The 21365-nt window shown below is 36.5% G+C and overlaps 1 protein-coding gene across 3 annotated transcripts in view; it reads right to left on the bottom strand.

Moving 5' to 3' along the window:
* Positions 1 to 21365, bottom strand: part of arhgef25a (Rho guanine nucleotide exchange factor (GEF) 25a) — a 60560-nt gene that overhangs the window by 14248 nt on the left and 24947 nt on the right. For all 3 annotated transcript variants that reach the window (XM_026243950.1, XM_026243952.1, XM_026243951.1), the window contains 2 exons: positions 6146 to 6453; positions 5300 to 5410 (listed from right to left, as the gene is read on the bottom strand). In XM_026243950.1, the coding sequence (XP_026099735.1) occupies positions 5300 to 5410; positions 6146 to 6453 (419 nt within the window). The remainder of the gene's footprint in view (positions 1 to 5299; positions 5411 to 6145; positions 6454 to 21365) is intronic.

Raw genomic sequence — 21365 nt, 5'->3', positions numbered from 1 at the left:
GTTCCACACTCATATGTGATTTATTACTGAACAAATTTCTATTCCATGAAATCAAACTTTTTTGGTGACCATTAGCTTCCGTTGCATGGACAAAGAAAAAAAAAACATACGGTGACATTTCCTAAAATATATTTTTATGTCACACAGGTTTTGATTTGTGTTGACAGTGTTGTTATTTCTAACTAAAACTAAAACTTCTACCAACTGAAAAACTGAAATAAAATAAAATATTAGATATTAAACTAAGAATTGTTGCATTGGCATCTAACTGCATCTAAGTACTAAAATTAAATCTTAAAGCTAAATCAAATATTTATATATACATTATAACAATAGATAAAAAATACAAATTCACATAACAAAATTACTCAAAAGGTTTTTAATTAAAACTGAAAAAAATAAAAGCTAATTCAAAATATTAATAAGTAATATAGTAATATATAAACACACTAGTTTGGAATGACATGAAGGTGAATGAATAATGCAAGATTCTTCATTTTTGGTGTTAACTATCCCTTTAAGGCATCATTTAGCACATTAATTTGACAATTTGGTAACAATATAGGCAAAATGCAAACAAACAATAGTACTTCTAACTGACACAGAACACGGCATAAAATATTTTGCATCACCACTGTTGTATGACAAAATCAATGCCAGACGTGAAGACAGTCACATGTAATGAAGAAATGATTATTGGGTAGGGGAAAAGGCCACATCAAATAACCTGCAGACAAAAACAAGCACTTGTCATTGTTTTCACTGCAGTGTGTCTGCAGTAGTGTACTGTACATCAACAGACATATTACCGCTTTGTTAGAACCAAAAACATTTATACGAACAACAACAACAACAAAAAGCAATTACACCCATTTATTGTGTTTCCCTGCTCCTTAAATCCACTAAAGCGCTGATAAGATCTGCCTATTAAACAAAGCTGTTTGGTTAACGTCACAGTCACCTGTTCAACATCACTTTATCTTCATTCTCAGGACACCAGTCTCTCGCTCTCTTTCTCTCTGACACACAATACACTCCATCCATTACAATGTCACACAGCTTCCTCAAAGCAAGGATTCCTTTGCTCAGAGCTTGTGATGAAGACAGAGCACATCTCTATACATCTATTGTTATCCACTCTTTTTTTCCACTTTGTTTGTTTACAGGAGTTTACAAAGCTCTTCCTTTGTTTATAAGGGTGTTATTGTGTTGTGTGTGAGAAAGATGTGTCACAATCTATTCCGAAATGATGTGGATAACAATGAACGGAAGTTCCTTGCATCATTTGATCATTTACTCACCCTCATGTAGCTCCAAATCTGTGTGTTCTTATCATTTCAGTGGAACATAAAAGGAGATGTTTTTAATAATATGCACTGGTTGCTCATTTCCATTCAGTTAAAAGAAAAAGGGCCAGATAAATGACATCTGTTCTAGATGTAGTATCTCCTTGCTACATTTATTATACCAAATCTTGAACAATTGTTTTATTTATTTATTTATTTATTAATGAATCAGTTTATAAAACTGGTTTGAATTATTTTTTTTCATGAATCTGACTTGTTTAATAAAACTATTGTGTGTGTGTGTGTGTGTGTGTGTTCAACTCAACTGTGTGTTCAACTGAATCAAACAAGCAGTAAAAAGTTCAGTGAAGTGAAGATTATCTGTAATAACATCTTACATTTTTATGTTTTACACACAAAGCCAGTGCGTGGCTTTAGAGTATTTGAAATACAGTATTTGATTCAATAACTTTTATGATGCTTTGCATTATTTTTGAAGCTTGCAACTTGGAATGGAATTGAATGGGAAAAAAAACACTCTACAGAAGAAAGTAAAAAAAAAAACAATGTTCAGTAAATTAATTTTTGTGATATTCATATTTTACAATTTTTTTCAATTTATTATGTTATGAATATCCTTAAAATATCCTTCAAACTTTGGGGTTGGCAAGATTTGAAAAAATCATTGCATTTATTTGATTAAAAATCCCTTAATCCATAATCGCAATGACTCACCGATTAGTCTCAGCCTCATGTTGCCCATGGACCATATTATTGAAAAATATTCAAAATACTGCTTCCAAATACATTGGTACTGTAAATATGAAGATTTTACTGTATCTTCAATATTGTATTGCACAGTATTGTATCTTCTGCCATAAAAATGAAGACTGATATTTTGTTAAAGAACAAGCATTTTGTTTTAGAAAATAAACAATTTATGTTCTATTATATGTGATTTAACTACATTTTGTATGTTGTATAATACATATATATAACAAAATAAAGAAGGTCCACATCTTTTCATTTTGTCTGGGACCTCTTAGTATATTACACTGTTGTGTTGTTTTCTGGTGCTGGGTGGTGTTTGTGTGTTTAAGAGCAGTGTGGTTGGCTCACAGGTCTACTCAGATCATTTCCAGATGTTTTTTGGCACAGCCCGCAAGAGAACCCCCCACTCCTGCACTTTACTCTTTTTTTTGTTTCCACGTTTTGTTTTCCACCCAGAAGCACAAAGTCTTTACTTGGACCTTTAATAAAAAGAAAGATCATACTGGTGGTTGTTTTTCTACAGTCTAGTCTAAAACTACTCCGTAGCTCGAGCAGAGTGAGGTAATGCAACCTTCTTTTCCCCTGATTGTTACGTATGGTACGCGGGGACTCGCGTTACGGTTATATCATGAGTGGTTCCTCGCTCAAAGTGCTGTGTCAGACCTCCATTTGTGTGAGGAATGAAACAAAACAGCCAGTTTGATAAACATGTGCTGCGTTCCTCCATCCGGGAGACAGGCCGGATCCGAGAAGTGCTTACATATTCATTCAGGAATTTTCCATTAGCCAACAAATAATAAACTCACGCTGGATCCCCACAGCAAATGTTTCTGTGTCAGGTACAAAGTGGGGTGTCAGCTGAGTTGAATCAGAGACACAAATGACTATGATATAAACTACACCTCAGCCTCACCACGGAGAGAGGCAGGAAGTTACAGAGTAACACATAACACTGAGGAGCAACACCAATACCAAGTGCAAAATGTTGTCTTGTTTTCCAATAAAATATAAGTAAACATCTACAGTACATATAAAGACAGAAATAGCTGAATAAGCTATTAGGGGGGAATATACTAATAAAAATCTCACCATCGGCCACTGTATTCTGGTTTTATATAAAAATTATAAAGCAGCATATAACTTACATGTCTAGACCTTAAGTTCATGTTGTTTTTGTAATAAATTAATTTACGTTTAAGATCTCAGTCTCCTCCCCTTGTTGTTTTCACCTCTTGTCATACCTTTCATCACTCACCTTCTCATGGAATTATGTATGTTACCACATTTAGCCATCCACTCTCTTCTGGCTATCATGATTGGGATTGTTTGTGTTGTGCACAGTGTTTTGGATTCATTTAAGTATTCTGGCTCAGATGTACATGCACATGCAAAAATATACAGTGGCGTCCAAAATGTCAGACCACATTGAAAACCTGAGATTTAATAATTATAGCACTAGAAAAAAGATGCCAGAATAAATAGATTGTTAATGTTCCAAATTAATTTCTCAATTAAACTGTTTCATTGATAACATGATAATATATTGTTGTTGTTGTTTTTAAAGGTTAATCATTTTTACCCAGAAATTATGCATTAACATTGATCAAACATGAAAGTAAAGTTATTTATTAAATTTATAATGTCGCAAAATATTTTTTAGTTTACTTAAATTCTGTCCTTTTGAACTTGAAACTATAATCATCAAAGAATTCTTAAAAAAAAAAAAATGTTTACACAAAAATAACTGTTTTCTACATATATTTCTGGAGTGCCAAATTAGTTAAATATTCAGCTTTGTCATAATTGGAATAAATGACATTTTAAAATATATTAAAATAGAAAACAGTTCATTTAATTTGCAACAATATTTCACAATATTACCAATTTTACTATATTTTGATTTAATAAATTCAGTCTGGGTATAAAAGCCCTTTAAAAAATTACTGACCTCAAACCACAGTTTGAAAATACAAAATAGAAGACTTTTGGAACCCACCTTACAAGAATAATATACAAATAAGTGTGTTTATTCAATGTGTGTTTTCACCTTTAGAGGTTCGACCTGTGGCAACAGATGACCCATCAGTCAAATGACCATCTGGCCTCTCTCACCCTCAGTGTGGATACAAACACATTGAACTGCCATGTGCAAGCTGACAGAGAGCCCCCAAGTCCCTTACAACCTCCTTTCTTGTTTTCTCTTTCCCTTAGGCATTCTTACTAAGAATCACTGTATAGTAGCCTCAGCTTCAGCTGCTTTATAGCTGAACCAAATTTGTTTCATAATTGATGCATTTTGGAACACTGACACTGTTACTGAATGGAACTGATTCAACATCAGTCTGACTTGAGCTGAATAATGACACTATTGTCTTTATAGAGCTGCTTTAAAGCAGTATTATTGTCACTGATTCTGTGTTCAGTAAGTTCGGCCAGAAATCTTGGTGTAATCTTCAATAACCAGCTGACTTTCAAAGACCAAAGACTGATTGATCTTGTAGGATTGCATTGCACAACATCAGAAAGATCAGGCCCTTCCTAACGGAGCTTGCTGCACAACTTCTGGTCTAGGCCCTTGTTATTTTTTAGGCTGGACTACTGCAATGCTCCTCTAGCTGGTCTTCCATTATGCACAATCAAACCTTTGCAAATGATTCAGAATGCTGCAGAACGACTGGTCTTCAATGAGCACAAAAGGACCCATGTTCACACCTCTCTTTATTTCCCTGCACTGGCTCCCGGTTGCACCTCGCATCAAGTTCAAGACATTGATGCTTGCATATAGAACAGCCACAGGCTCAGCACCCTCCTACTGCAACTCACTTTTGAGATTCTACATTCCCTTCAGAAGCCTGAGATCTAAGAGTGAGTGATGCCTCGTGGTACCATCACAGAGAGGCAAAAAATCACTTTCCAGAACTTTTTTGTTCACCATTCCTGACTGGTGGAATGAACTTTCCACCCCTATCCAGAATGCTGAATCCCTGACAAATTTCAAGCGAAACCTGAATACTCATATCTTTCATCACCTCTTGAAGTCATCTTAAAAAAACAAAACAACAACAACAACAAAAAACTTCCTGCGTTTATTTGCCTTTTTATGATGAATTGCTTATTGTATTCCTCTAATTTTAAGTTGATTTGGATAAAAGCATCTGCTAAATGAATAAATGTAAACGTGTGCGGTTTAAAAAGAACATTCAAAATGAAGCCAAAAGTCTGATTGTGTGAATCTGACTCACCTGTGTTTGTCCTAGTGTGGTGGATCCCTGTGGAGAGTCCGACTGGAAGTTGTAGGACTGCTGGACACCTGGATCACAGTCGTTGAGAGCAGGCAGGCCATCTCTCCACTCCTGCACACACACGCACAAAATACTGCTTTAAAAGATCCAGAAACCACAACCTTCACAGTCTTTCATAAACATCAATACTCAGGTCAAAATAAAGTTGACCCATAATTCCTCTCTCTGTGTGTATGACTATGTCAAGCGGGTGTGTTAGAGGGTGACAGTGATTAAAGTTCACATCAGACATGGGCGAACCACAGGGCTCTAGCGAGCAGTTGGCAGCACAGTGTGGTGCTATTCACACGCCGTAATGAAAAATAGGATCACCTGTACTGTTATGTAAACTGATGTTTTATGTGAGAGACTGATTAAAAATAAATATTTTAAAGTAGGTTTTATTGTTACATTTTCTGTTTTCACTTTTAACTAATTTCAGCTAAAGTTTTAGTCATTTTGATGTGTTTTTGTCATTTTTGTTAATTTTGGTTTATGTCTATATAGTTTTATTCATTTTTATGTATTCATTTTAGTTTTAATTCAAGTTAAACTAAATGAAAATGAGAAATTCTATATTTATTATAGTTACATTTTTGTTAAAATTTAGTTTAGTTTATTACATAAACACAAACACAGAGTCCTCCAAACTCAAGAATTTAAAGCAACAGATAACTAAACTGTTATGGTTATCTTTATCTTTATCTTAGTTATCATTCTTGTTGTAGACTTGCATTTAGCACGATAACCCTGGTTTGAGTTTCCATTTTTTATTATGAAAATAATACACATCAAACAATATCTCACCAGGTCTTTGTCTATGACTGGCAGGATGGTGAACTGCTCCTCTGTTTGTGGGCTGCCCAGGTCTTGGCTGCTCTTGGCGGGTTGAGGTGGGGGTTTGCCCTCCAGTCTGCGGACTTGCCGCTCCCCCTTAGCTGTTCCGGTCGCCCCAGTGCTCAGCTTACGCACTGGATTGGTCAGCCATTTCTTCAGGGTGCTGACAGAGCGACGGGAGCCTGGGGAGTTTGGGGCTGAACTGCCTGAAGCCTGGGGCGGCAGAGAGGCCACCGAGGTGGAGATACTGCCCTCACTGCCAGCGGCGGAGTATGAGTCTGTAGACAGAGAGAGGGAAGAGAGAAAGAGATGGAAGAGGAATTAAGTTGGGAATAACCATCTGAGAGCACAGCAGCAGAGGGAAAACAAAATAAATCTGCCTTATATATAAACACACTCTACGTAAACACACTATAACACTAAATATGGCCCATAGCTGAGGCATTGTGAAGCATTTTTCCCATCTCAGACTTCAAGCCTGTGACTAGTTTCTTCAACTACAGCCACTTTTGACCTTGTATACTTTTAAAATAAACTACTATTCGAAAGTTTAGGGTACATTTTTTGAAAGAAGTCTCTTATGCTGAACAAGGCTGCATTTATTTGATTAATATTACAGTAAAAACAGGCAAACTGTGAAATATTATTACAATTTATAATTGTAACTAAAATAGTTTTCTCCATTTTAATTTATTTATGCATGGTATTATTTTCTGTGATGGCAAAGCTGAATTTTCTTGTTTGGAAAATACACACAAGAAATATAATGTATTCTGACATAATTACCATAAATTAATTTAAATTTTCCACATAAAAAATGCCACTGTTGTAAATCGTCCTAAACTGAAATTGGGAAACTGATATTTTTAATGTTTTTCAATTAAACATTGAATTACACTGACTTTACAAAAAGTCTTACTTATTGCAGAGTAACAAAAATTATTTGCTTTATATTTCATTGCAAGTTTCATGAAACCATAACAAAAAAATTGAGTCGAGGCTAAAGGAGGTTATTGTGCATCAACTGGTTTTGATAATGCCACACTTGGCTTTACTTGAAAATCTTTCTGCTTTACTTGAAGATCTTTTCTTTATGAAGCACAAAGATGCACTAAAAGAATGAAGTACAACTAAAGTTTATGGATAAACAGCTAAATGGAGATGTTTTAGGAATGTAATATCCTAATTACTAACTGTTTCATTTTTAATATTACATTCATCAACACTAGTATAAAGGACCTGCATATGCACCTGTTGTGAGTTCAATAGACATTTTGTGTGAGAAGTTTTACTTATACAATGCTCCATACTGTCATTACTGAATGCATGTATGTGCATGTGTTAGTATATGACCCGTGCAGACAGGCCTCGTGCTGCACATCCCAGTTAGGATTAATCACATGAGGACTACTCAAACTGGTTTAGGGCAGACTTTGAGAAGCTACACTGGTTAGCCAAGCAGTCGTGTGACCCTGGATAGCTAAATATAGACCCCGCCCCAAAGTTGAGGCTCAGACTGAGACTGCGGTGCTGGTGTCAGAGGGACCCTGGGAAAAGAACAGGGGGGGATGTGCACAGGAAGCACACTTTAATCCTCGTCCACAGGAAGGTCACCAACTTTTTTTGTTCTCTCTCTACGTTGTGCCTCACGCCCCCCGCTAGTCTCTTCCTGACCCAGAACAGTGGCTGTCTGAGGTTATCAGCAGCAGCAAGGACAGGCTTCACATGTTTCAGTCTCTCACCCATCTAATCCAGCCCCTGGTTGACCTTTTGATTCAGCCGAACACAGCCTGACAAGACGGCAAAACACACACACACTTTGCCCAGAGACACGCGGTGCTGTACCCAGATGTCAGGCCGTGTCAGTACCTGCTACATACCATTTCTAAAACCGTGTGTCTCTAATAGTGTTTATGAAGTTAAGTTTTAGTTTGCCCTTAAAATTGTTTTAATGTTATTTTGATAAACTGAAAACTCAGTAGGCAGCTTTAATCTAATCACAAATTTGACATGCATTTTTTAGTGTGAAATGTGACTTACAGTGGTTGTCATTTCAGCAAAATCACAAACAAATACAATAAAAAAATCGAAATAAACAACTGGAATCTGGAATACAAGTTAGTTGTTTTTCCTAATTGTATATACAAAAGAAGCCAAAACAGTATTTTTTTTTGCCTCAATGTTTTGAGTCTCAGTCAGTTTTTCATTTAAACCCCTTTTCATTTAAGAAAAACTTTTTTTGCAAGTTTTGCAAATGGATTTGTTTGGAAAACTATGTAAAAATCTAAATGTTTAAGCACAGACTGGGTCAAAAGTAATGGAATATGAATAAAAAGGGTTTTCTATTGGTCCGTTGCAAAAAAAAATAAAAAATTGCAAGCAAAACATTTTCTTACAGATCATTTGTTTAGGAGGGGCAAAGGCTTGTTATTGACTATTATAGCCAGAAATAATTATTTAAAATCAAAATGCCTCATCAACGAATTTACAAACATGCAGATTTCACTTCACAATATGTTAACTGATGGATTGGAGTCATTTGGATTACTTGTGGATTATTGTGATGGTTTTATCAGTAGCTTGGACTTTCATTCTGATGGCACCCATTCACTGCAGAATGAGTGATTTAAGCAAAAATTGTATTAAAATCTGTTCCAATAAAGAAACATTATCTACATCTTAGATGGCTTGATGGTGAGAGGATTTTCAACAAATTTTTATATTTGGGTACACTATTGCTTTAAGGAACCTCTTTTTGATTAAATGTTAAATTATTAAATTATAGGTATAAAACACCTATCTCAGCATTCATTTATAAGGTTTTTCATTATTATGAGCAGCTTTTTGTAGCTAATTACCCTTCTCCATCCCTAGCTCCTCTCGTCCAGTAAGGATCCGGCCTTTCGGATTTTCTTTTGAATCAGACACATTTGTAAAATGTGTACAATGAATTATTGAACATTAATGATATCTGCAATACATTTATGTTGGTTCTGTTCTGTTTACCCTAGGTGGTTACCACTGCTCTAGGCTGCATGGATGCAAAGGGAGTTCTTACCCAGTACAGAACCGTACCTCCAATCCAAACTATGCTAACTGTCAGTCATCTTGGATGATATAATCCTGACAGAAATAAGCCTTAACAATAACACACTCAACAATAAAATAAAAAAGTGGTGAAATTTGCACAAAAATAGCATAAAATACTATGTACACTACTCAGAGAATTTTCGTCTGGGGGACCCAATGCATAAGTAACATAACATCTATGATGTAACACCAGCTATTGAAATAGCCCAGGGGTCTCTCAGACTCCAGACAGAACACAACGGTTCTGAGAAAACAATGCAGAGGTCCGACTCATTTATTAAGCTAATGCTTCGCGTTGCAGAACTGACCTGGAATTTGTGCTGATACACAAAGAAACAACCCCTGTCGTGATCTAATCCACAAACTTTCCACTTTCATCGGGGAATAATCAGTATAATAATGGAGCTGACCTCAACCCAAATGGAATTCAGCAGAACCTAAAGTGGAAGGATTATAACTCTTATTGCTGGCTAAACAGCAGGACAAAGCTGCTTTCCTGATACCGTGCTGCTGTGTGCTCAGAGGGGAACAGTTCTCTGTGTGAACAACATGTCAGACTGTTCCTCCTGCGTCTCCACACGGGATACAAAAAAGAGGAATGGTTTCATTCCACACTCAGTATGGACCCGACGGATTAAGAAAGAGTAGTTATGAAAAAGCAAAAACCAATTCATTACCCTGTTTTGTTTTTTTAAGCAGGGAACTAAATGTTATCAGAAACTAAAGGCTGTTGGGAACAGGCAGCCAGTACTAACGGTATCCTCCACAAATCAGCAGTGACACCCACATGAAACAATGCATTATCCATCACTATATCTCCACTTGCAGATTTAAAAACCTGGGTATTTGTTAAAGTAAAAAGAAACAATGCACGAAAATGGAGACCCAAGGTTTTTTGAAAAACTGTAGCACACACCTTGTAGAGCAAGGCTGAAATTACAAGAAGAGATGCTCCATTTTGATTGCTGGTAAACAGAGGATCTGAACTGATTTGAAAGCTGCAGAGCTACGCTTAAGTGCTGGTGGTGTGCGCAGAAAGATCCTCTTAATATGACACTGACTGAGTGCTCAACACATTAGAACGGATTTTTCTTAATAGCTAGATAGCTTCAGCGAAGAGGAAACTGGAGAGAATATGTAATGTGATTTTTTTATGCAACCCTCTTTTAAACCTGTATATTTACACTGTAATGAAAGAGTATAACCTTTAAGTTTTTTTTTTCAGAATTTACAGTGCATTTTTCATGGGAAAGAAAAATTATCTCAGTTATTAATATGATTAAATAGAGAGCAATAGAAAACATGAGTCTCAGATTTTTCTCCTGACAAAAAGACCCTAGTAAATCACACTTTCCCTGACATTAGGAGATCTCAGCAATTTTCAGAGCTTCACAAAAGTCTGCAAAGAACATTTTTCAATATGAGCCATTTCTCATTAATTTCTTCTGAAACCAAATTATCCTAGCTCTGCCATTTACACTGACTTTGTGGTATTTAATCTATAAAACTGTTTAAATAGGAAAAAAATATATTTAATAATTGAAATGGAGATTAAATAAAATAAAAATATAAGATGAAAATGTAAAATATTTAAATTAAAATTAGAAATGTTGTTTTGACAACTAAATAAATATATATTACAATAAAAAAATAAAATAAAGTACTACAATTACAAAAAATAAAACTGAAATACAACTTTGTTAAAGCTACATTGACATACTTCTAAATAAAAACAAAACTAATACAAATTTTATTAATACCATGCTAAAATAAAACTGAATTAGACAGATCTCCTGAGGCATGAAAGAGTAAATAAAACTATTCTGAATGCAGTTTGCTATTGATATTATAACTTTGTTGTGAAATCTATTATTTCCACAACCTGAAACTGCTAAAACAATCTAGATTCAGTCCAATTTACTGAACAGAAAGAAGACACAGTTGGAATTCTGTAACCTGTAAATATGAGCAGAAAAACACTTAGGTGAGGAACAGGCCTAATAGGTTACTGGATATCCCAGTCCTTAGGGCAACCGAACAGCCTTTAACTACACAAAAAGAACATGCTGTTTTGTCCACACGGCAAAGAGCTACAGGCCCCCGAAACTCCAGTCTCCATCACCGGAAACCTCTCCAGCAAAATGAGTGCCCACACAACACATTAGCCAAGAGAACACAGTGAAAACAACCCTGCATGGAAACTGAGCAGTTATCTAAGGTTGGCTCAGTTGGACGGAAGAAAACACAGAATTCCCCACAGCCCCCCACTGGCAGGCCAAACCATGATTTCTGGAGAGCATGTGTTTCAGCTCAGAGCGGCCGGTGGGCTGCCTCATCGTCCCCTCAGTAACAAAGTCAACATGAGAGCGAGTTTGGGGGGTTAGTGTAAGGGGATCTGAGATGGAGAGATGAATGGATGGAGGAGAGCAGGGGCTTAAAATAGGAGGGAAGGGAAAAGGTCTTGAACAAACACAAGCTTAAGGCACAGTGGATACTAGTGGAAGAGACGGAGAAAGAAAAACTAACACACTATATCGTTTGAAAGCAGATTTCAAACAAGACAGCAAAAACAACTCTATATAACTCTGTAGGAAAATAAATAAGACGCCTGTGCGTGCATTTTTGCAGGCATCTGAATGTTATAGAAAGGATTGCTGTTTGCAAGAGTCTGATTTCATGCAACATGTGTCTGACTCCAGGCCTGCAACATATACTCAGTCCCACAAACTACAGCTTAGCACCATGTAGAACTGAATTGAGAATTACTTTTCAATTTAATTCAATAGCAGAATAAGGCAGGCAACAGGATGTTGAATTTTAATTCAAATTTGAACTGAAAGAACTGAAATTTACTTTCATTTACTTTACTTTTCATATTTGAACTAGTCAGATCAAGGCAAGTGAGTCCTGCCATTCTTTAGATGTTGCTTAATGTTCTTTTAGGACCTCCTGGATGAGTTATCCTTGTGCTCTTGGAGTAATTTTGGTAGGCCGGTCACTCCTGGGAAGGTTCACCACTGTTACAAGTTTTCTCTATTTGAGGATAAAGACTATGACCATGGTTCGCTGGAGTCCCACAGCCTTAGAAATGACTTTATAACCTTTTCCAGATTGATACATATCAAGTATTTTGTTTCTCTTCTGTTCCTCAATTCCTTTAGATTGCGGCATAATGTGTTGCTCTTTAAGCATGCTTCACTTTGTCAGAAAGGTTGTATTTTTTTTATTTTTTTATGTTTCAACTGGTAGATAGATAGATAGATAGATAGATAGATAGATAGATAGATAGATAGATAGATAGATAGATAGATACTCTTCATGTCATGAAATAAAAGCTCCCAATTCTTTAATTAAGATTCAGATCATCTGTGTACATACATGCAAGGATTTTAAGAAATGAATGTTGTAAAACATATACTGTGATGAAGTGGTATTGGTATCTCATGGTTTATCACATGATTTACTTCCTGCATCCCTCACCATGGCAACCAACACAGCACAGCCAATAATATCTTAGTGTTCCATGTCTCATCAATCATGCCACCCTTCAAACCCTGGTTTGCAACCTGGAGTTTTTCTACATCAAGACAGCATTTTGTGAACTGGGGATCCAGGGAATTAACATAATACCCATCCGGCATTGCAAAGGTGCTCTAGATGTTTTCCTGCCTGTCTCTCTCCATCACTCTGACATTGACAAGGAGAGGAGGGGATACAATATTGAAATGAAAAACTGATCTCCTGTCAGTCTGAAGTGTGTGTGTGTGTGTGTGTGTGTGTGTGTGTGTGTGTGTGTGAACTCATTTCTGTAATGGTGTGACTGAGAGCCAGGAGAGATTACAAATAGGCATTTTGTTAATGCAGCCACTGCACTGCTCAACAAAATTGATAATTAAAATCTGAATTAAGCAAAATATTAAGCCTGAGCCCTCCTCGTCCCCAGTGATCAGCTAATGCTGTGCCGTTCTTCCGATTCTGCCATCTCTCTCTTCACAATCGTCTTCCTTCTAAATCTCTCTCACTTTCTTCTGAGCCCTGTATTTATGAGAAGTCTGGTGCAACAGAAGGGATTGTTCCCTTTTCTGAGCTTCACAATCTCTGTGCTCTGGGATAATGCAGATTCTAAGACACTTGCTAAAAAACTTGCCAGACTCTGTTATCTGAGGAAGAAGCATATCATGTACTTCTTCATGAAGATCAAAGCAAAAAAAAAAAACATTTCAGACTTATGTGGAAAAGCTGGGATTAAAATTTTGATTTAAACTTCAAAATAGTATTAGGAAGTAGAACATAGAAAAAACGTGTAATGAAAAAATATAAAATATGTGATTTATATAAACAATTAATATTGTTGTTTCGATGGAAAACCTAATTAAATGAAAAAAAATAAATGAGAAAAATGCACAATATGTATTTTCAATAGTGCACTATTAATATAATATAATATAATATAATATAATATAATATAATATAATATAATATAATATAATATAATATAATATAATATAATATAATATAATATAATATAATATAATATAATATAATATAAACATTATTAAATTCACCTGAGTGGTGAGATATATATACTTACTGCGTAAGATTATATTGCTTTTACTGAGTGTATCCTACATTTTTTCTTGAAAGCATAAACCTTACAATTACAGAAGTTCATACTTAAAACAAATGGGAATGGCTCTGGAACAAGGAATTTAATATATAAAAATGGGTCATATGAATAGATACTGATAAAATAATTAAATTTTGTTCAATAAATTTGCCTTATGCTACACAATTTGCAGCTCAAGAAACAACAGACAGTCTCACAAGCCATAAAAGTATGCAAATTCTTGCAGTCTTTTAGAAATGTTAGTGATAACCCTGCTGAGGGACTTGTGAAGACCAGTGTGTTGTGGAGTCCACCTTTCCAGGAATTTGGGCTCCATTTCCACTTATTGACTGGCTGGTAGAGTGCTGAGGCGGCCGCTCTGCAGGAGGGAGTGTGCAGGCTCTAATGGCGGCAATTTTCAGAGAGGCTCAGGCCTCTGGAGACCCGCAGAGCTTTAGTCAGCTTTGTTTGGCATGGCCATATTGCTGTGTTTGGATCAGGGTTGAATCACTGCATCTGCACCTGATGTTTTCTCTGTCTTCCTATAGGATGGGAAGTGGCAAAGATCTATTGAACCAACATTCAAAACCCTTCAAACTAACTTGGTCAAGCTTGTTAAGCAGCCAAATAGGACGTCAGCATCCAATACTGGTGTATCTGTATACAAAATGCATGCTCATCTGTTAATCTGGGACACTGACTTTAATTTATGGATAACTAGATGCTATCTGAACGTTTGGAGGCTAGAGCAGAACTTTAATGGACGAGGCTTTGGAAAATATGATGTTATGAAGTGAGGATATTATTTCGGAAAAAAAATGCTTTAGCTAAATAAATGTGCCAAGAACAATTTGGTTTTCCATCAACTTCCTCTTTGCAGCCATCTGATATTGCTATAATCCAATTTCTGGAGATTGCACCTGACCCAGGCTTTCTCATTTAGACCCACACATTGAAGAAGCACATTTCCTACAAGATGGAAGACCTCTCCTCCCAAACATTTACCTACAACAGTAGTTCTCAACTTGGGCCTCAGCAACCTTACAAGAAGGCCACAAGATTACTTAAAATGGCTTTAAATAAGGTAACACACAAGCATTAAAATACTGTAGTTAAAAATTAAAAACAAGGGTTCCTGACTTAATCTTCATATATGAAGTAGCCTAATTATATATATGAATTTTTTTTTAAAATATTATAACTCCATTGCTATTTTTATAATATGTATATTTTTTAGTTAGCCAAGCTCTGAAGCATTTCATCAAACATAAATCATAAGTAAAAATATTTTTTAATTCTTATCCAATAAATCTAAAACTACTGAAAAAATTTATGGAGCCTTAAACTATTTTTGTGGACAAAGTTATAGATTCAAACCATACATTTTCCATTTCACAGCTTTCCTTGAAAAATAACTAGAAGGTGAAGAAATTATGCAGAATTTTCATTTTTGAGTGAACTAGCCCTCTAATGTATCAACTCTTCTTGTGTAGTGTAATTGTCATGTCCTCTCACTCTAGATAAGAGTGCCGTGCAAGTGGAGCCACAAATGCAGAATGGTTTGAGTCTATTTTTCTCTGTTGTCATGAAGTATGTGGTTCCTGCTCTTTGTCTCACTCTCACTCTATACCACTTGTTCTCAACTGAGGCCTGGCCTTTAGATTGCATTTCACTTACGCAGAGGAAATGGAGCTGTTTGAGCCTCAGACAGATCTGTGTGTATAGAGACACTGAAGGACGGCATCTCCTGAGTGGACACGTAACACGCCGCTCCAGATCGGACCGTACTGTACTGCACTGCACCATTAACATTATTTGCTCTGCGCATGTGGCCACACACAGCATCTCCCACTCTCGATCAGAGTGCTGTTTTCCTGGATGGCTGTGATAACAGCCATTTCCTGGATTAGTTTTTCCTCGCAAAGCAGCAAGACTTGTTAAATGTAGTATGATGTTTATGGCCACAGCCTTATTTGGAGGTTTAATCCTTTTTCCCCCTTTCTTTAGCAAAAAAAAAATAATAATTCATCGAAAAATCAAAATCCTGTCATCATTTATTCTATGCATGTGTGAGTTTCTTTTTAAAGTCCGGTGCTTTCAGGCTTCAAAAAGAGCATGATGAAAATAACAGAGTCTAACAGATTTCTTTTTTCTAGCTCCCGTGGCACTGTTTTGATTGATGAATGAGTCTTTGATTTCAGTTAGATCTTTTTAATGAATCAGTTTATCAGCAGTTAATAGCTCAATGGATGGCAACGATTATCAGTGAGTAACAACTTTAATTTATCTAGTGCTGTCAAACAATTAATCGTGATTAATCACATACAAAATAAAAGTTTTAGTTTACATAATATATGAGTACACTATGTATATTTATTTATATATACATACACCAAAATACAGTATATATTTATAAAATATTTACATACATTTAAGGATATATATTAACATTCATATAATTTATATTATATGAATGTTAATATTATTATATTAATATATATAAATATACATATCATATTTTTCTTAAATATATAAATGTATGTGTGTATATATATATATATATATATATATATATATATATATATATATATATATATATATATATATATATATATATATATATATATATATATATATATATATATATATATATATATATATATATATATATTATTTAAACATAAACTTTTATTTTGGGTGTGATTAATCACGATTAGTCATATGACAGCACTCCTTTTTTAATCCCCAAAAAAAAAAACCAGTAGCAATAACAGTAGTAAGTAGTATATATAGCACATGAGTCGTATGGACCACTTTAATGATACTTTTAAGGTCCTTTTTGAAGCTTGAAGCTCCAATTCCCTTTCAGTGTAAGAAAAAACACTTTTTGCGATCTGAAAGGAAAATCAAATTGTTTTTATTTTTGGGGGTGAACTGTCCCTTTAATGGCTCTTTTTCTTCATGTGTTTCTTTAATTAATGAGAACTGGCACTTGGCTGTTTCCTCTACTGCTCTTCCACCCTCCCCATCTTCCTCCTTTGCATTTTCTCTGCCACAAGCTTTTTTGCTCTCCTCCACTCGCCCTATCCTGCAGCATTACAAGTCGCTGTCTGCCTCCTCAACCCCAGAGACCCTCAACCACCAGCACCCCACACCACCCCCACCCTGCCCAGTCACGAAGAAAAGCTAAGATGAGCATTAAAATCACAGTCTCGGTATGAAAGTTGCTTTCAAAATGCATTTGACTCAGAAAAAGAAGGGGTATCTCCTAGAAATGTTTCTGCAAACATGAACCCCTTCAGTTGATTTGTGTTTAATTACAACAGAGAGCAGGTCTAATACTGTCAAAAGCTAAACTGAAAGAAAAGCAAAATAAAGTTAACTATTGCAACACCAGAGCTAAGAAAATATAGTGGGAGATGTACAAGGAAAATCTTTCCAGGTTTTCCGCTGTCCATCTTTCTCCATTCAACCAGATCTGAGTCATACTTTTATGAAATCCACCATATTGTTTCCTTATTATATATCATACAGCATTATAGAATTTTATTAAAAAAAGTCCCAATGTTCAGAGAATTAAATAATATTTCTTAAAGTAACAATTATGAGATTAAAGTAGTACTATTCCTATTGTGGAAATCACTTTTCTCGTAATGTTATTCACACGATATTAATATAATTTATATTTCCTGATTTCACGACTTCATTTTCAACATCCTATAATTTTTATTTTATTTTATGTAATGTGGCTGTAAAGGGCTGTTGTAGCATCTTAACCGGCCATTAGTCTCCCACATGTATAAACAACCGATTTGTGGTCATGGCATAAAGCAAAAAAGAAGCAACCCTCTGTGAGTGACCAATATGAATACTGTGAAACCACAGACCATACAGTAAATGAAGAACCACATTTACATAAACAAGCCCTGTGTTTTCCAGAAGTCACCTCCCTGGATTTATTGATCTTCTGTTCCTGAGTCCGGATAGGGATTTGCCACTTGTTAAGTGGCTGCAAATGCAAGGTCTGAACACAAGGTCAAAAACAGTGTCCGGATATTATTGAAGTATAAGTGCACACGTATACGCAAACTCAAGCATGCACACACAGTCAGGCTGACACAATAATTACTGCCTCATGAATGAACGCCAAAAACAGGCAGTCTGAACCCTGATAAGAGCACTTCAGTCCTTTCAATTGAGTCATGACAGTAGACTTCCACTTCCTCCACCACAGCATCAGAGACACCCTCCAATTTTGCCATATCAGACGCTCTCTCAGAGGCTGATTGAGAAAACTTGAACCGTCATACTGATAACTATTTTAAGCATGCGCACATGCTGGGGTCACATGACCTGCTCTCACTGCCATTCCATAATATGATGAAATGACTGGATTTGATGCATTTTGATGACGAAGAAAAGCAAAACTGCGCATAAAAAATGTATAATGCACTAGCGATATCAGTCTCACGCTCCAAAGCGTCTGGGTAAGAGGCTTACCACTCTGTTGGAATTGAACAGCGTGGCACAAGCTCAACAGTGGTGATAAAATACTGGCCTGTGGAAAAAACCACAGTATTCCTGCCCGTCTGCTCCCAAAAGCCTTCCTATACCGCAACCCCAGCCTCTTTCCCTCATCCTCTAGCCATGTTCTACCACAGATGTACAACTGCTGCACATGGCCAAGACCGTGGCTATCTGCTTTCCTGGCTCAGGCCCTGCTGACACTACAAAAGAGGGGTAAAGAGATGTAAATTACACCCCAGACTGGAGACCTGAGTCAACCCCGGCATCACCCCTCACTGCTGACGCACTCATTCAGACGGGCCATGACTGCTGTTCGAGGGGCCGGGTGGAGGGGGTCACTAACAGGGAGTGAACGATAGTACAGTAGTTCCTGATGACTCAGATTTATCTTTTCACTGTCAGCTTAAGAAAGCACCACCGAATCCTGAACACGAGTATCAATAATACAAGAGAGGGATGTGTGAATATGCTTGAGCATGTGCAGAGTTGCTCTCCAGTGTATCGGTAACTTTATTAGGAACTGTAACCTCAGACGCTGATTAAATCAAATTCTAAGAACAATATTTGACTCAGGCCAATGAAAACTCTGTAAGTGAATCGAATCAAACATGTAGAAAGCACTGACTGCAGAAAATATCTGACATGCTTGCCAAAAACATTAAACTTGGGAAAAAAGATATATAATTAAGGGTTTTCTTAGCTTCAGGAGTTGGTTGCAATCGGGTCCTGAGCTTTAGCAATTTAACACATCAATTTGATGACGTAAAAGACAGGAGGCCAAATAATCTCTAAACAGAGGCCAAGCAGTCCAAGTTTTTGCATTGCAGCTGAGTGTGTCAAGGGGAACATTCTCGAAAACAATGACATCATATGACCAAAAAACCTGACAAATTGCTTAGGTCAAAGCTCAATAACAGGGACAGAACATAACAAACAGATAAACCAAGCCTCAATTAAAAACAAATAATGTATGTCAGGAAAACCATTTGGAGAATGTCTTGTATCACAAACACAAGCAAAACCTTCTACTTGCAACCAACTTAACCACTTAATCAGACTAATTTTTACACTCAGTCAACCTAGCGTGACTGATTATGGATGTGCACATTTTGAACTAATTAAATTGAATTTGTATATACAGTAAATAGAATCTATCTATCTCTATATATAAAAATAAATATTTTTGAAAAGAGTTCTGTTGTGTTTATGCGAGTCCATTATGCAGATCCATGTACTGCAATAGTGAGCAATCTGCATGTTTTTTATTGCAGCCCTGGGCAACAATAACATCCCAAACACATGGGCAGAAAGGTGAGGAAAACCAACAGCACCTGTTCCCTATATGGGATAATTAAGGAAAAGAATAACAGAAAAGCCAGCATCCCTTTAGGATGAGCATGCACATCGCTTCTGTACATTACCATCTGTCTGGAGTTATTCTTTCACACTACTTTGTTTCTGTACCTCATCTTCCATCACAACACACACAGCAATTAGGCATGTGACAATGTGTGTGTGTGGGTGGACCTCCCTGTGCGTAAGCTTTTATCTGCCTACAGCAGCATTTGGTTCATGTGGCAGGATTTTTAGGCCCAGACGCCACTGATTGGATGGCTCATGAAGATCATTCCAAAAGAGAAGCTCTGAATTACGAGGGAGTCCACGTGCCACTGCCTGTTTGTGCACGGATCTCCACAATTATGATCATTAGAAGAACAAAAAAAAATCTCCCTGTAGATGCCTGCTCATCCACCTCCGTGTTACTGTACCCACACACGACCACAACAGAGCATCACACATTGCAGAGTGCACAGAAAACACAGATTTTTTACAGTCTAAAAGTCTCACACACCATACTCACAGACCTCCCACAGTTCAGTCAATACACACAGCGCACAAAATTGGAAAGCAATTTCTGGGTCTGAGGATGGCCAACTTGACGCTTGACAGAATGAGCTGTTGTTTAGTCAAGGGTCTGTCTAAGCGAGACTAGATTCTACACGGCAGGATGTGCATCCATGCTGAGAGAACCTGTTGATCAGAGAAGGGTAGAATAAAAAGTCTTGCTTTCTGTGTAGATCAAAAGCAAGATGAGCTCAGCGAGTGTCTGCTATGATGTTTTAGCGATATGAAAGTCCTTTCTACTGATCATAGGAAAAGCTCAAGTGTGTTTAACCATCTGAATAGCATCTTGTGGGAATTTAATAACAAGCGATACCCAGTATTTCTTGTCTAATGAAGGTTGTATTTAGCTTTTTTTCTCAGCTATATTGAGGTATAGTAGTTTACTGGGTGTCACCATCTGTGTGGGAGGATCTTTGCTTTGAGCTTTGTGTAATACTTACAAACGATGATGCTTCCAGCGACACCGGTGCATCATAGTTAACTGATAGCACACTGTATACAGTATGTGCAGAGCAATAATGGTTGTTAAGCCTCCAGCACAAATTTTTATTCCTTACCATGTCTCTCTGTTTCTTCTAAGTCACATTGCCATGGCAACTAAACCCCAAGGGAAGAGAGTTAGGGACAACCACACAAAAGAAAAGCTGTCAGAGAGACAAGTTACGGGCATCAACTGACATATGCATACAGCACACACACACGTCTGAAAGTACACTTTACACAGCCAGCTTGTTATCACATCAAAGTCTTGCTCGGGCCAATCACTGTCATGTTCAGCAGAAGAGATTGACTGACTCTGAAAATGTCAATGGAGCATCATCAAATGAGTGAAGGACTGGTGTCAGGAGCATCAGCATTTGGTTACAGGAGGAAATCTTACATTCTTGTTTTTCATTCTTTATTTACTTTACAATCAAAGTCATCAATTATTAATATATATCTGTGTTCCACCATCTGCTATCAGATCACAGGAACATGCTACCTCTCCGGTACTTTTCGTAAGGGTTCTTTCTTTCTTCCCCAAGAAATATAAACACATTTTTGCTAATTCCATGTTTTTTG

Source organism: Carassius auratus, unplaced genomic scaffold, assembly GCF_003368295.1.
Source record: "Carassius auratus strain Wakin unplaced genomic scaffold, ASM336829v1 scaf_tig00004557, whole genome shotgun sequence".
NCBI lineage: Eukaryota > Metazoa > Chordata > Actinopteri > Cypriniformes > Cyprinidae > Carassius > Carassius auratus.
The sequence above is the reverse complement of the archived record's forward strand: the minus strand, read 5'-3'. Positions and strand labels throughout refer to the sequence as shown.